The following is a 17,043-nucleotide window of genomic DNA, read 5'->3' as shown; positions in this document are numbered from 1 at the left end:
TGGTCCCTCTATTGTCCATGTCAATTAATACAGTTCACTTCAATTATTACCAGTGGGGAAGTTCTCGAACCTCTTTCCGAACTTTTATTTTGGCACCTTTTGTAGGAACGAAAAAAAAGTGCACTGCAACATCTTAAAGTTTTAAATTTTCTAAAATATAAAATGCATTTGAATTTTATATATCTAGGGCATGCTATGCCTTTTAAACTTTTCCAGATGCACAGAGTAAATTTTGAAGTGAAAAGACAGCCATTTTAGCCAAAGAGTCCACATGAACCTCAACAGCTTTAGGATCTTTTTGAAGACTGGTGGAAATTATTATTTTTGGTGGTTTTATCAAGTCAACTTGTTTAATATTTTCAGGCAAAAGCTCAATAGAGCATGTGTTTTACTGACCAAATCGAACTATTTGTTTTTGTTTACATCTGAATGCGATCATTGGCTATTGAAGTTTTCAAAATTATTAATAAAGATTGTCCTGTTTATCTCCATGATTTAATACACTTAAAGGAAAACGCTTACTCTTTCAGATACCAGAGTACAGCCGACCTACCACATGCAAGAACAACTGCATTTGGCCTACAATCTTTAAGGTATGCGGGTGCTAAGCTTTGGAATGAGCTGCCAGATGAGCTACGTAAGCAATCATCATTCCATACTGCATGTACTAATATGAACCCTTGCTTTCATGCCATTGTACAAAACCATGGTTAGAACCCACATAGATAATGCCAGCTCAGTCTGGTCCCCATACAGGAAAAAAGATATCGACAAAATAGAAGGTGTCCAAAGAAGGGTAACAAAACAATTACCAGGTCTCAAAGACATGAGCTACCCAGAGCGACTTAAAAAACTAGGCTTACCAACATTATCGTATAGGAGAATAAGAGGGGATATGATTGAAACTTTCAAAACAATGAATGGATACTACGACAAAGAAGTAAGCTCATTTTTAAGAACGGCAGATGATTCTCAACAAAGATTCAGTAGCAGGACCAACAGTAATAAAGTCATTCATCAAAGATTCAAAAAAAATATCCGTAAACACTCTTTCTCTGTTAGAATTGCTAAAACCTGGAACAAATTACCAGATAAAATAACAAAGTCACCATCAATAAATGCATTTAAAAACCGATTAGACAAATTTTGGTCAGACGAAGAGATATACTATAATGACTACAGAGCAGAAATATCCGGAAGTCACGGACAAAACAGTAATAGAAAAACATTAAATTATGAAGCTGGTGAAGAGGAACCTTGAGGGGTCCTGTACTGGAAATCAACTATAAGTAACTATAAGTAAGTAAGTTTATATAATTTATGTGTGCATGACTTGATATGTATGTTTTGTTTTATTGTTGCTCTGTCGGTTTTAAAAGCTCTTCAGAGCTTGTGTTTGTACTTGTATTTCATATACCGACTCTAAATAAAGCTTTATGTCTTATGTCTTATGTACTTGACAAATCCTTGCATCAACTTACCTATTTCCGAAATTTTATCACGCAAGACAATTTTTATACCCTCTTGCCAGTCTTGGTATCTCCTGACTTTTTCGCGCGAGCAAGCAAAAGTTTAAAACATTTGAATATGACTCCTAGAATTAAGTAAAATTTCTATCAATTTTTGTTGAATGTGTGATTTACATAACTGAAGTTTCCACAAGGACAAGCGTGTGTGTTTCGTGATTTCGTAAGATCAAAACTTCCGGTCAAAAGTCAAGGTTCCTTGTTCATTGTAATGTCCTAGAGCAAAGCAAGAACCAGTAATCTGGAGAATCCAGGTGATAAAGATTGTATTTTGAAACCAACATCGGAAAAGTGTAAACTATTCCGAACATTGTAATCTGATAACCGACCATAACTCGGTTGATAAGAACAGAGACATGTATAGTTAAAGTACTATATATGTCGATGATAAAAACTAAAATTTGTATTACAGTGCATTTAAGATAAGTATTTTAAGAGTAACTGTACTAAATAACATAAATTTGTTTTCGATCTATGAGTTTGACTGTCCCGGCCTCTGGTATCTTTCGTCCCTCTTTTAAATACAATTTTAAGTGGTCAAGAATTCATGATACACTTGTGTATCTCTGTACACTTTTCAAAGTCTGTGTTTTACATTGTATTTCAAAGTAATGTATAACCATGAAATGTGAGCAGACTAAAATAACTTTTCACTATGCATTATAAACATTTCTAATAAACACGGATATTTTGTTTAAAAAAAGATCATGTTTGAAATTGAAACTTATACGTGAATTCAAGTAAGATCATTTACGTTTGTAGGCGGAGCGCAGGCAATATGGAAAGGAAACATACACACAAACTATTTCATAGGCTCCCGATAACTTATGAAAATTTTGTTTTATTTGTTATTTTTGTTGTTGTTGAGTTTGTTAAGCGTAAATGTTAAATCTGACAAAGACATCGATCATTTTTTCCACTTCAACAGTTCCGGTAGAGTTAATATTCCATAAAAGGAACCTTTAAAATGATTACTATTTTATGTAATTTATGTTGACAGATAAATGTACTAATTTCCTAAAAACTCAGTGCTGTAACACCACAGTCCCGGGTTTAGTTATCGTTGAGCGCTCACAGACATGGTTAACCCCGCCACATTCTGTATGTGCATGTCCCAAATCAGGAGTCTGTAATTCAGTGCTTGTCGTTGGTTCCGATGTCTGTCATGTTTGTTTTTCGTAAATTTTATTGTATAAATTAGGTCGTTAATTTTCTCGTTTGAATTGTTTCACTTTTTTTATGTGGGGGCCTTTTATGGCTGACTATACGGTATGAGATTTTCTCAATGTTGAAGGCCGTACGGTGACCTACTATTGGTTTTATCTTTGTCATTTGAACTCATGTGGATAGATGTCTCGTTGACAATCATACCACACCTCCTTGTGTTTGTATTCTATCTCCAATAGTATATGTAATCATTCCGTGTCAAATCTCAGTAATGTTCATTGTTTTTCCTCATACCTTAATTTTATTTGTGTTTATATTACTGCCGAATTGGAAAACAACCAATTTCTTAAACAAAGGGAGAAAATCGCTGATATTATGTTTTCTTGAAGGAAATGGGAACGTTATATCACGTTATAGTTTCTCTAGTTGGAGGGTTGGTAGTTACGTACTTGCTGTTCATTTATCAATAACGTGGTACACATTTATCGATTTGGTTATTATATCCAAATACAAATCATAATTGATTTTATTGATCTTTATACAAGAGTTAGTGAATCGATGCATGTATCTGATATATGACAAATTGAGAATCTAAAAATTAAAAAGATGTCCCATTCCTTAAAATTTTGACTTATTCTTTAGGGTTTTCATTTTGTCCTCTGTGATGCCCTGTGTACGTCTAAGTTCATAATTTGTAATTTATTCAGTGACAATTCACATCCTAACTTTCATATTCAATAAATATACAAATAAATTTTAGCCTTTCTACCGTAAGAATTGCAGTCTCAATAACACGGCGGACACTCGGCTAACCGAGAGATTGGTCGGTTAATCTATATTGAGTATGCGGTTATATGGGCGGTTGGTCTGTTAATCGGGTCGGTTATACGTCTGTTAAGAGTAAAACGCACAATTTAAATGTTCAACTCTGTTAAATATACAGATTTTTGGCATATTTTAAGAACCAAATAAAAAAAAGAAAAGTGTCTGACAAAATGATATCTATCATAGAACATTTTCCACCTGTAAAAACATTTCATAGTCTGCGCAAACTTCAGTAAAACTAAAAGGCGTCGCGCAAGTATGTGGTATTTATGCTTATACGCATAGCAATTGTTTTAATAAAAGGCGAAACAAACAATTTTAGATATCATTTAAAGGACACAAAATAGTACTTTGGTTCTCAAAAATAAATTGACATTAGTAAATATTTCATAATTGTAATATAACGTGAGTAATACCACGTTTTAGTGACTATTAGGGGAATAACGTCTGTTAATGGGTTGGACAATTAAAATTGTGTCAGTTAAGAGTTATTTAGCCACGACAATAGTTTTGCTACCTTTATAATTTCCCATCAAAAAAGTTAAGAATGAGATGTACTTGAGTAAAAAAAATGACAATACGGTGCAACAGTATCCTTGTTGTAAGAGCATTTTTATTTTGACTTTCTTTCCATTTTATTGAAAGGTGTGTCACTGCAATATAGCGTGATATGGATTGGCCGCTGGAATATGCATGAATTTATTATTAACGTTTTCAATCAGCCTTGATTTTTGTGTCTGTTCAAAGAAGCACGTTCAAAAATCCGACTGAAAGTGTCTGTCTTATACAACACCGGGTACATATAACGTGTTGTCGTTCTCATATGGACACGATATTTGCCACTGGACGTTAAACCCTAATTCGTCAGCATCATCCAATTGGTTCTTTTGTTCTATTACTTAATCATATGTTGTTTACAAAACATTCTAAAGAAGTAAATGGAAAGAAGCGAATGCAGCTACATTTGATTATCTTAAGTTTTAATTTTCATTTTATTCCGTTTAGTTCCTTTCTACATAAGTGCAGAGGAGAACTGCAGTTGTGCGCTTGTAAAATTCTAGCATTTGTCATCAATTTGAGTACATCGCAATCCGTTACTGTTTCAACCACCCCCTCCCCCTGAAATTTTGTTTTGTTTGCACTTTACATCATTTTCTGAGCTATCAGATTCAGCGGTTGACAGGAGGCCAATGGTTATCGGACTCCAGTCTCAAATAACATAAAGTGATATACAGTAAAACAATTGCAAAGCATCTATATAGATATCGTTGTCTATACTATTAATTTAAAAATAAGGAGATGTGGAATAAATGCCAAAATTGTTTTAACAATCATCTTGGAGGGTCTAAATAGTAAAAAGGGGTGTTTCATGTCTGTATTCTTAAACAATTGTTATTTTTCTCTCTTTTTTAGCAATGCATCACTCTCTACTGTCCTTATCTATTATTCTATATTCTGCGTCTCCATCCAGATTCTCGTGTATACCATGAGGGTCCGGATTGGGGGTGTTGTTTATTTCTGTATTCTTTAAATTGTTATGTCACTTTTCTCTACATTTTATTTATTTTTCTCATTATTCTTTCTCTATTCTTTATATTTTAGCATCCCAATATATTTTACTTACTGATGTTTAGTTACATTACGACGTTTATCTCTGATATAAAAAAGTAGATGTGGTATGATTGCCAATGAGACAACTCTCCACAAGAGACCAAAATGACACAGAAATTAGCAACTATAGGTCACCGTACGGCCTTCAACAATGAACAAAGCCCATACCGCATAGTCAGCTATAAAAATCCCCGAAATGACAATGTAAAACAATTCAAACGAGAAAACTAACGGACTTATTTATTTATAAAAAAAATGAACAAAAAACAAATATGTAACACATAAACAAACGACAACCACTGATTTACAGGCTCCTGACTTGGGACAGGCACATACATACATAATGTGGCGGGGTTAAACATGTTAGCGGGATCCCAACCCTCCCCTAACCTGGGACAGTGGTATAACAGTACAACATAAGAACGAACTATAAAAATGATGTATATACTGGTTACCAATGTAGATGACAAATTGGTGTCATTCATAACAACGAAACAGAATTCACATGATATATGCGACCATTCTTGAATGAAATTAATATTACTTTAATATTACACTTTTTGAAACCATTTTTATCAATTTCCAATTTCCATTGCCTAAATTTATGTTTCATTGTTCATGTGTTGTTTCCGTATATTTCAGCCACTCGTCTTGAGCCTAGCCATTTGATCCGATAACTCCCCATAAAGCAATCAAATTATATTTTCAATGCCATTCATAACTCTTAACAGACCAAATAACAGACCGGGTTTTATACATCCGACCCATTAACAGACCAGGTTTTTAATAAAAATTGATTAATATCACCAAAATACAGATTTTTGTGTATATTTTTCACACAATGATATTAATATGGTTAACAAACATAATGCCGGTCTTTTTTCGATTTTCAAAATATTGCATGCAAGTAAATTCAACCAAGTTGTCATTTTGTGTACATTTTGTGCGTGTAAAATGTGTATAACTTTATTGATGAGTAACCCACCTTTTCATTTTATTGATTGTTTATCGAAGCTAGAAAAAAAAATAATTACACCACTGGATTCAGTACATTGAATTGTTTTGTCAGACATGAATAATTTTTATAATAAAAATTTCTGGATCCGCCACTGGATGGGTCAATGTGAAAACTGTCCAAATATGAAAAGATAACGGGTGGCAGGTTGATCAAACTTACTTAAATGAATAAATTGAGGCTTGATTTATATGGATCCAGTCGCCTCCAGAAGCAACGAAGCAGCACATCCACTTTGGACGGGCAAATATCATCTATCTGATATGGGACCAGCTGAAGTCCCACTGCCCTAGCTGATGTCACAAAACAGTCGTTGGAGGTTAGAGTAATCTCCGACTACAAAACTCAATTCCAATGACAAAAATGCCCTAATCTTAAATTGAAAGCATTGGAAAAGTAAACTGTAAATTATAATTTTGACAATGACCACAATTAGTTTTAGTTCAATGTACATGTAGTAATATGCGGGATAATACATGAACTTAATACTGCTTCAAGGTTATACAGGTTTGTCAATGTAAATATAAAATAATTTGTTTGCTAACTTAGGGAGCTACCATTTGATTTTTAGGCGGGGGGGGGGGGGGGGGGGGGGGGGGGGTCTAGGATGAAATTAAAAAAAAAGGCAGGATGAGACAATATGAAAAAAAAGGCAGGATGACAATTTATGTAAAAACAAGTCGGGATAAACTAATAGAAAAAAATGCAGGACAAAAAAGAGTGAAAAATAAAAAGGCAGGACAGATTACATCTCGAACTAAAAAAAAAATGCAGGACAAAATTTTTCATCCTAGCCCCCCCCCCCCCCCCCCCCCCCATTTTTTCCCCCATAAAAATGGAAAGGAAGCTCCCTTATAGTGTTTCCTTCAGAAGGTGTTGGCCTGGAATGGTACCCTGCAGTTTTCATATGCCTGTTCATGAGAAATATTATGGTATGCCTTTGTCCGTCTGTCTGCCCTGATCTGTCTGTTTCTAGCATGTTGTTCACTAACTCTAGTATTTTTTACCAATTTGTATGAAATTCTGGTGAATTGATTATATCTACTGACGTGAGCTCCCTTTTAGATTTTTAAGAGTTTTATAATATACATTTTCAAAATGTGAGGTTTTATTCATTAAAAAAGTGGGATTTTCATGTTAACGCCCATTAACTCTAAAAATGCTTTGTTCACTAACTCTTCAAGCTTTCACCAATTTGCATGAAACTGTTGTGAATTGATTATTTTATAAATTTTAGGTTTCCCGTTTCGAGTTATATGGGATTATATTCTGACATGTATTAATGTGAGCTCCCTTTAGATTGTTTTGGAATTTTAGAATTTACATTATCCAGTTACAATGTAAGGGGTTTCATTCATTCAAAAAGGGGGATTTCCATGTTTTCGGACATTAACTCGAAAATGCTTTAAGCAGTTGTCATTTGTCATGAAACTTTGGTTAATTGTTTATATATATCTATTGATGCAAGCTCCCTTTCAATTTAGTAAATTGTGGAATTTTATTCATATAAAAGGATGGCTTTCCCAGTTTGCAGATCAAATTCAAAAGTTTGTACTTGCACTTCTCTGGCATGTTTCAGTAAATGTGTAAATTATAACTGACATAACTAACTTTGACAATGACCACATATTTTTAAGTTCAATGTACATGAAATATACAAGATATGCATGTAGACTCGATACTGCTGCAAGGTTATAGGGTTGTCAATGAAAAAAAAAAAATTTGTTTGCCAACTTAGTGTTTCCTTCAGAAGGTTTTGGTGTGGTATGACCCTGTCATTTTTATATGCCCGTTTACGGGACGTACTATGGTATATCGTTGTCCGTCGTCAACATGTCGGACATTAACTCAAAACCGCTTTAACTAATTTGCATAAAACTTTGGTGAATTGTTTATATCTATTGACATGAGCTCCCTTTCGTTTTTTATAAATTTTAGATTTTACGTTTCTGACTAAAATTAGGTGGAGGTATGTTCTTATTTCTGACACAGGGGTACTCAACCTATATCAATTTGTGCATGAAGCGATTGATAGTTGCTAGATACTGAATAATTTTACCACAAATTTGTGAAAGTTTTAACCAGTGTATATACTTAAAATATGTTAATAAAGTTCATGTCTTTTTCAGGACTTCTGATCCAACCATGTAGTATGGCATGTTTGTGAGATATGGTTTTGACCAGTAGGATGTTCATGAAGGACCTTTAGTACAAAGTATATCACTGGATTGAGCTCATTGTCTAAGTGTATTATTAAAGTGCTTTGCTTTGAGCTCAGTTCATTGTTATGCAATTCATTCTTTGTGAAATAAAGATTTGACAGACAACTCTCGTGTACAAGGAATTGTCAAAGTAGTATCCATTCTATGTACAATGTAAGTAATAGGGAGATAAAAGCATTTTATTTAGATTTGAACCAAACATTTTTTGTCCATTAGCCAAACTAAAAAAAAAAAAGCACAAATTCACCAAACAATGCTACTGGCGCTACTAGCAATATGATGCTAGGTTCTTTTGTTACACTTTATTTTTATGCCCCCACCGTAGCGGAGGGGGCATTACGTACGTACGTCCCAAAATTGGTTTCCGTTCTCTAACTTTAGTTTGCCTCAACCAAATGTTATGAAACTTATACACAATGCTTATTACCACAAAACACAGATCAAGTTATAATTTTGGTGGCGTCACTTTAACCGTTCTTGAGTTATGCCCCTTTATAAATGGAAAAAATTGCTAAATTTTTATTTTCTTCTAAATATCAAGTAATTTTAAAATTGGAGTTATCAACAACAATCAATGCTTTATACAATGCAATGTTTAATTTTGACTTCCACTGATAAAATACAGATCAAGTTGAATTTGGGTAGGGTCACTTTAACCATTATTGAGTTATGCCCCTTTATAAATCGAAAGATTGCTAATTTTTTATTTTCCATTCTGTAACTTAAGTTTGCCCCAACCAAACAATAAGAAACCTATACACAATATTCATTACCACAAAACTAAGATCAAGTACAAATTTTTTGTTTCCGTTTTCTAACTTTAGTTTGCCGCAACCAAATGTTATGAAACTTATACACAATGCTTATTACTACATAATACAGATTAAGTACGAAATTTGGTGGCGACACTTTTACCATTCTTGAGTTTTGTCCCTGTATAAACATAAAAATTGCTGAATTTTTCGTTTCCTTTCTCTAACTTTAGTTTGTTTCAACCAAATGTTATAAAACTTATACACAACCGTTCTAGAGTTATGCGTGTTTACAAATAGAAAAATTGCTGAATTTTGAGTTTCTGTTCTCTACTTAAGTTAGCCTCAACCAAATGTTATGAGACTTACACACAATGCTTATTACCACAAAACTCAGATGAAGTTCAAATTTGGGTAGCGTCACTTTTACCGTTCTTCAGTGATGTCCCTTTATAACTATATGATACGCAAGCGGGGGCATCATCTGTGTCCACATGTGGACACTATCCACATTTGTTTACATCTGTCATGTCTGTACTGCCTACTGGCGACTCAGTCCTGAGTGTTAATGGTCATTCAGTATGTTAAGAAAAAGACCAAAATTTATAAGGCCTACCTGGGCTTATTGATTTCTAAAATATATTTCATTGTACATGTTCAACATTTATCATTCATTTGTTTATTTCTTAATTTGTGTGAATTAACAGTAAATGCTAATTACTACACTTTCATACCATAACAAAACTGCCTTACTGTATTGGTATCATTTATATTTGTATCCATATAACAAAAAAAACTGAAAAGAGAATACTTTTGCAATAGCTTTTTCATATTGAATACTAAAACTTTTTGGATATTAGACATATTAAGTAGATGTTCATAATATCCACTTGACATTTTATCATATGACTTCTGTAGTTAGTTATGAGTCTTTGAAACATGCTCACAAAGGTTCTTTTGTTGATATCATTTTCATACTGGTCAAAACTTTTTTTTGCTTTGACCAGCTTTGGAGGAGATATTTTCAAAGAATTAATAAAAAACAACACAGAAATTCACTTTCTAGTTCATCTAGCCCCAATCATCATGTCAGGCATTGTCATTACTAAAAAACATTAGATGTCTTCTAAACTGAGAAACAATTTCCACATTTAACCGAAATCTTTTACTTATGATACTGACAATCCCCCACAAAGTAATATAAATAGAACCATACAAATAGTAAGCAAATACATGTTCTCAGATACCATCTCCCATATAAAAAAAATCACATTAAGAAAAAATGAACCTATTATGTGTTCCTCTCCTAGCTACAAAATGTATCCAAAATCAAAGATGTGGAACATATATATTCTATCATAATCATTTGGTAATTAATGCAATTAGTATCTCTTCCATGCCCGTGTCGAACATAAAAAACTAAATATTACATAAACAACACCCCTAATACTCATGTTGGTTGTCATTGTGCAACACAGTTAATACATAGAAAACATAAAACATAGAACTCCTTTTATCATATAAAACACTGTCAAACATCCAATCATACTATCCACACTGATCTGTGTCCACACTTGTTTTTATAATAAAAAATATATTTAAAAAGTCATACAATGAAACATATTGAACTTGCAAGTATTTTCTCGATAACACCTAATTAACAGACTTTCGCCAACCCAATTAACAGACCAACCGCCGATATACCCGCATACTTAATATAGATTAACCGACCAATCTCTCGGTTAGCCGAGTGACGGCCGTTAATAAGACCAATTATCAATACATTCCATTTTAAAGGTTTGAACGATTTTAGTCTAGCAAAATGTATTTGATATACTAGAAAAATCGGGTCCCAACATTGAGTCCATGTGGTCCCGATGGCGACTTACTAGAAAATTAAAACGGATCTTTAACCAAGAGTTCAACCAGCTATTTCACATGTAACATTGGTGGTGTAAAAGTATAAATAGGAAGAAACCTGTTTTTAAAAATCACCTCTTCTTGTATTTTTTTTGTTTGCTTTTATTGCCACCGATACACTTCTTTTTCTTTTCTTTAGCTCTCTATCCCCCCCCCCCCCCCCCCCATGGTATTCCAGTTTTGAATTAACCCAGTAAGTACCGAAGCGCATGTTTTTCATGTTAACTTTAATCTATAATTTCTACCGTTTTTAGGTCATTTAACTTTACATTGCATAAGAGGAACACACACATGGGAAGACATGCAAGGATAACTTGAAGGCCATTGTAAATCGTAAGATCATAAATGCCTGAAAACGATAACGTTGTTAGACTGATGCCCTAACCATGCTAACTAACTTTATTTAAAGTGATCGCCAACTGACCCTCGCAGTCCGCTTGTCACATTTGAATCGAGATGAAGTACCTAATTGCTCTGTGTCTTCTTGTAGTTTCGGCTTACGCCCAGGCTCCAAAGCCATGTGGTAAGTATTATAATCTATACTACTACTTATATTCACTGAATATTTACGTACCCATTTTGGGGATGAACTCCGAGTGAGAAAAATATGTAACAGGATCCAAATGAACCCCATTTTTGGATAATTAATTCTAATAGAAAACCAGTAGGGATATTCATTGTCGTGTTGTTAAAACCGATTTCAAGAAATTATGCTGTAATACTGTACATTTTTTGCTTTCAAATTTTGGGTTTCACCATTTTTGATGAATTAAGATAATTCAGAAAAGTGTTTCGGATGCACCAAATTCATAAAATGTTATTTTCAGTCATTAGTGAGTTGGCGTTTCGTTATCATATCAATACTATTCACTTTTCAGATTCCCCACCACAATGGGAGTCCAGAGAAATTAGGGTAAATAATGTTTAGATTTTTCCTTTTTTTAATTGCATTTTCATGAATTTTTATATATTGCATTCTTTTTTGTTTTTATTTTTATATAAAGTTAAGACGCTTCATCATATTTGAAAGGAATTCTCCATTTTCATTGCAAGTTATGTTTATTTAAAACTTTAAACAATAAAAATGTAAATGAAAACAAAACAGGTTGGATGTTATTTGCCTAATTAGAGAACAATAAAGTATACATTAGTAAAGTTATTTCTTATTATTTACAGCAAGATTACTCAAGGAAGTTTGCAGAGTACCGTAAACTTAGTTATGACGAGACCAACAAAAGGATTCGTGAGGTTGAAGAAATCATTATTGGAAATGACAAAGAATATTATGATAGGCTTTATTTACACAACGAGGTAAAAACTGCTAAAAATTTAACAAAATCCAGTTCATTTAGTCTGTTGAGCTGGTTTCTAGAATTTTGATGGTTAAATAAGTATTTTTCTAAGTCAGGTTTATGTTAAATACCTATTCTCTGCAATAAACAAACGAAACACTACGGTTTGAAGTGTGTGAATCAGTGTCTGCCGTTTTGCGAATTCAAATATGAGTGAATGTTCAACTGTGACATTTTTTTTACAAACAAAATTACGACTTTCATCATTTTTTTTTATTGCAAACATTGTTTGACGAAATATTGATATAGAATTAGTTTAGTTTAATTGTGACTATACTCTATCTGTCTACTTAACGAAATTTCGTAGGAATTAAGTCACAAAAATTTCCATGTCTTCTTTGTAGAACAAGAATTATTCATTAAACTTGAAAACCAGAAAGTGTGAAGTGACTGCGCTTACTAGGCCATTCCGTTACAGAGGTGTTTACCCTCAGGCTAAATTTGATGGTATCTTTAACATCGGAGCTGTTGGTGTTTCTGGAGAAGTTGTTGCCGTTCAAGCATGGTCTGCCAATATAACTGGAGGTATATAAACAGTGTATAACTAACTCAACAACACGACTTAAACAAACCGAATATCTCTTCCTGGACAAAGAAGGTAGAAAAAAGTCCCAAAAGAAAGCAATCAAATCAAATATTAATACATAACTTGAACACATATATTCAAGATGCAGTCATTACCTTTTAATCTATACCATACAATACGTGTCTTATTACTTACCTTTCTTCAGATTGATTGATCGGTTGATGGTTGCTTAACGTCCATTGGCAAATATTTCATGCATGTTCATTACTTACCTTTCTTCAGATACCACTGATTTTTAACAATGAAATTAAATGAGGAGCACGTAAACAAAATGTTTGAACCAATATAAAACACCCTTTAGATTAAAGATGACCTATAGGTTTAGGGGTGAAAGAAAGATATGAGTTGGAGGTCCATGAGACTAAATATCATGCAATACATCATGTAAAAGAGACAGGGCTGTTGTCACTGTTTTTTACCTTGAAAGTTGCTCGAAGGTTTCATTTAAACCTCAAATTTTACAACAAGGTCAAGGAGTTCCATAGAGTCGACTTAAACGTACTTTTTGATTATCTAGTACATTTGTACAACGTTATAAATTGTAGATTTTAGTCAAAGTAGATGGACATAAATGTTCATCGTCTAGTTCAGCTACAGGCTCAAACCAACCACGGGTTAAAATCATAGTGTAGAGTATACTACTTTGAACCGAGGTTAAAAGTAACACTCGAAAAGTAAGATGAACAACTGGACCTTGTCCAATTGTCATCTACAGTACCGATGTAAACACTTAGAACCTCTGCTGAAGGAAATGACATTAATAAAACTTGGCAAACATGCATTATTACAAAAGTCTATGCTATAATCAAGTAACAAACACGGAAGACATGGCTAACATTAATTTTCACAATTTGTTGAAACCACAAAAAAAGACATTCCATCTGGAACAAAAAATGCTCTTGATGGGGAAACATGTAAAAATCTGCTTGAAAATTTAATTATGTGATACAAATTGTTGTTTTTTTTTTATTTTCTAGGATTCTTTTACACTGGTTTAGTAACATATCCTAGCTGTTATCCTGTACAGAACATCTACTTCAGTAAAGAGTATGGATTTGAACATTCAGAGTAAGTTATCTGACAAGGTGCAAACATTTTTCTGTCTATTATTGATAATTCACAATTTTGAAATGTCCAACTATATCCAATATTATGTCCTATTTTGGCATATAGCCCATTACGTGTTTCGGTTCTTATACATCTTTGTCTTTAAAATGTCTGGTTTTGAGTGTTCCTGATGAAGGTCAATCCATAAAAAGTGCTTCTGACGCATACAATTTATAAAGTGTTATTTTCATTGTTAACCTTAATCTTCATCTTTTCAGCTATAAGTTATAGCTAAGTTGACTTGGAGTAAAAATAATCTTGGAAAATTGTTTAATATAAATTCCAATTTTATACGTAAAAACTTGGAAATGTTAAGCGACGAGAAGGGAGAAGTCCACATTTCTATACTACAGTAAAAAATAAGAATGAAAACTGTCGGAATCGCTTGAAAGCAAACACGGAGTAAGACCATGCAGCTGTGTTGACAAAGTATGCCTCTCCTGCCTTTCGATTGAAAAGTACTATTATTCAAGTATCGAATGTCAAAATCATGTACAGGGGACATCCGCTGAAATAAATATAACAGACTTCATAATACCAATACCTACTAGTTTTACGCTTTTTACACCACAATACCAAAATATTTCTTGTCTCAACTCAAGGTAACTCGGAATTAATTGGGAGAAATAAAACAAACTACACATATAAGATGTACTATACAAATTTTATTGTATAAAAGACTATTGTTTTTACAGTTATTTTGATTTGAATATTGGTATTGTGGACTTGAATGTGTTTGTACCACCACAAGAATGTATGCAAGCAGAAAAAAAGATGCAGCAGAAGAATATTTCACCGATAGTTTAACTCATGAACTTTTGCAATGAGTTGTATTATCACAATAAAAAATTAAAAAACACCATTCGTATATTTATTTTATATTTGAAAGCTTTTTGAATGTCATAATTTACGATACCAAGGGGACAACCAAGAACCATTAGACAAAGAAAAATAGATAACCATGGTACAAAAAAAGATTTACAGAAAAAACACACTCCACAAAATAATACAAATTGAAAAAATATAAGATTGAGCAACACGAACCCCACCAAAACGAAGACATTTAAAAATTGAGCAACACAACACCACCAAAACCCGGGAATGAACTTAGGCACTCCGGAAAGATCTTCTGCTCCAGCAGACAGGGTCAAGTATACATATTCGATGATAAGTCGCATTTAATTCGGTGACGTCACACCCGAGGAAAATAGGATTGGGTTTACAATATCGTTCGTCAACTTGGACCACAAAACAAGAGTGAGAACCTTGTTACACTCTTTCCTGCAGCATTCGAGTTTTATCCTTAAATTGAACTATGTGAAATACATATATATACACATTTGTATTCCATTATGTTGCGTGCACTGATGTTACTAAAACATGTTCGTTTTGTTCATTGTTTAAGGCCGTATATGGCTTGTAGTTGCTAACATCTACGTCATTTGGTCTCTGGTGGATATTTGTCTCATTGGCAATCATACTACATCTCCTTATTTTATACTATTTCACTGTAAGTAAATAAACGGGAGAGGATTGAGTCTGATATGTTAAGATATTTTCTATAAGCTTGTTACTGTATTGAGTATAATAACTTCAATCTTCTCAAATCTGATGTACTGCAATTAAAAATATTGTTTGTGTCGCATAATGGTGTATTGTTCAAGTATGTCTTAGGGGGAAAAGTTGGCCAAATTAGTTTCGTATGTAGTCCTATAAAACCTTTAACTTTATAATAACCTAAAATCCAAATGTTGATCAATTTCATTATAAACATGTACCATGTTGCATGAAAGAAAAAAAAAATGCCAAATTCGCCTTATACGAATACAGAGAAAACTCAATGATACAGTGATCAAACAACATAATTTTGTTCAGTATAGTGTTCTGGGTGAAATTTAGGTTATAGCGTAGTTTTTTTTTTAAGAATCGTAGTGACAAAAAGTGAACAATTTTAACAGACGGCACGAATTTTATTTATTATACACCGATGCCACCGGGGCTAATCAGTCCGTTTGCACTGAAATGTACCACGGACGAAGATTACAAATACAAACGGCAAGGTTTTTATTTTTGACGTAACCTTGTAAGATAACACAATTTTAACTTCATTTAAAGGTAAATGATGAGAAGCAAATTTTTGCAGGTTACTATCATAAGTATTATGTCCTAACAAACAAACTCCAGTGAGATAAAATTTTCGTCTAGTGGTCTGTTATCGACAATTCTCTGGAAAATGCCAATTGAAGATAGTGTTGTTATTGTGAGATGGGCAGAAAATGGAACAAGAAGATAGGAAGCATAAAATACCCGGTTACCAATTAATTCTGTCAGTTTGTTGGTCTCATCTGAATCGATATGAAGTACCTCATCGCTCTGTGTTTGGTAGTTTCGGCGTTCGCTCAGGCTCCAAAACCTTGCGGTAAGTCATATTAGAAAAAAGGGCTTTTTATTTGGTTTGCTTAAATACGTGCATATGTTCCTTGTAAAAGCAGATATACAATATAATGACTTTAGTGTAATATAAAATGTCTAAAAAACTGTTACCCATTTTATGCCGGAAAATTGGTTCATTGAATAATGAATTTCTATTTCAGATTCACCACCACAATGGGAAGCCAGGGAAATAAGAGTAAGTTAACAATTAACTGAGTTTTCAAATTAAGAACAATTCAATTATAGTATGAACGAAAACAGGAAAGAAATAAACTTAATTGAATTGAATTGTTTCATATTTTTCAAATCGGGGCCTGTCATATCGACTATACGATATGGGTTTTCTCATTGTTGAAGGCCGCACGGTTGCCTATAATTGCTTAATTTGAACTTTGGTGGATAGTTGTCTCATTGGCAATCATACCACATCTCCTTTTTTTATATCAACAATCCTTTAATAAACTTATTTTGAAATTCCAATAAAATCCACGTAATACTAAATAGAATATTCTAAGATACAGCCTTGT

General features: G+C 33.2%; 3 protein-coding genes across 4 annotated transcripts in view; 2 read left to right on the top strand and 1 right to left on the bottom strand.

Annotated features, from left to right (window-relative positions):
- LOC127698458 (atypical kinase COQ8B, mitochondrial-like) overlaps positions 1 to 1,716 on the bottom strand; it is a 48,119-nt gene extending 46,403 nt beyond the window's left edge. Inside the window, exon 1 of the mRNA XM_052201918.1 lies at positions 1,482 to 1,716. The gene's annotated coding sequence lies outside the window, so the exon portion shown is untranslated. The remainder of the gene's footprint in view (positions 1 to 1,481) is intronic.
- A 9,736-nt stretch (positions 1,717 to 11,452) lies between these two features.
- On the top strand, positions 11,453 to 14,957 carry LOC127738285 (mammalian ependymin-related protein 1-like). The gene is made up of 6 exons (XM_052249472.1): positions 11,453 to 11,561; positions 11,917 to 11,951; positions 12,215 to 12,349; positions 12,735 to 12,915; positions 13,954 to 14,044; positions 14,779 to 14,957. Exons 1-6 carry the CDS (start codon positions 11,495 to 11,497, stop codon positions 14,888 to 14,890), a joined length of 621 nt encoding a protein of 206 aa, XP_052105432.1. The 5' UTR covers positions 11,453 to 11,494; the 3' UTR covers positions 14,891 to 14,957.
- A 1,430-nt stretch (positions 14,958 to 16,387) lies between these two features.
- Positions 16,388 to 17,043, top strand: part of LOC127738286 (mammalian ependymin-related protein 1-like) — a 414,752-nt gene continuing 414,096 nt past the window's right edge. For both annotated transcript variants that reach the window (XM_052249474.1, XM_052249473.1), the window contains exons 1-2: positions 16,388 to 16,502; positions 16,678 to 16,712. In XM_052249474.1, coding sequence (XP_052105434.1) covers positions 16,439 to 16,502; positions 16,678 to 16,712 — 99 coding nt within the window. In that variant the 5' untranslated portion in view covers positions 16,388 to 16,438. The remainder of the gene's footprint in view (positions 16,503 to 16,677; positions 16,713 to 17,043) is intronic.

This window comes from Mytilus californianus, unplaced genomic scaffold, assembly GCF_021869535.1.
Source record: "Mytilus californianus isolate M0D057914Y unplaced genomic scaffold, xbMytCali1.0.p SCAF_4, whole genome shotgun sequence".
NCBI classification, from domain to species: domain Eukaryota; kingdom Metazoa; phylum Mollusca; class Bivalvia; order Mytilida; family Mytilidae; genus Mytilus; species Mytilus californianus.
The sequence above is the reverse complement of the archived record's forward strand: the minus strand, read 5'-3'. Positions and strand labels throughout refer to the sequence as shown.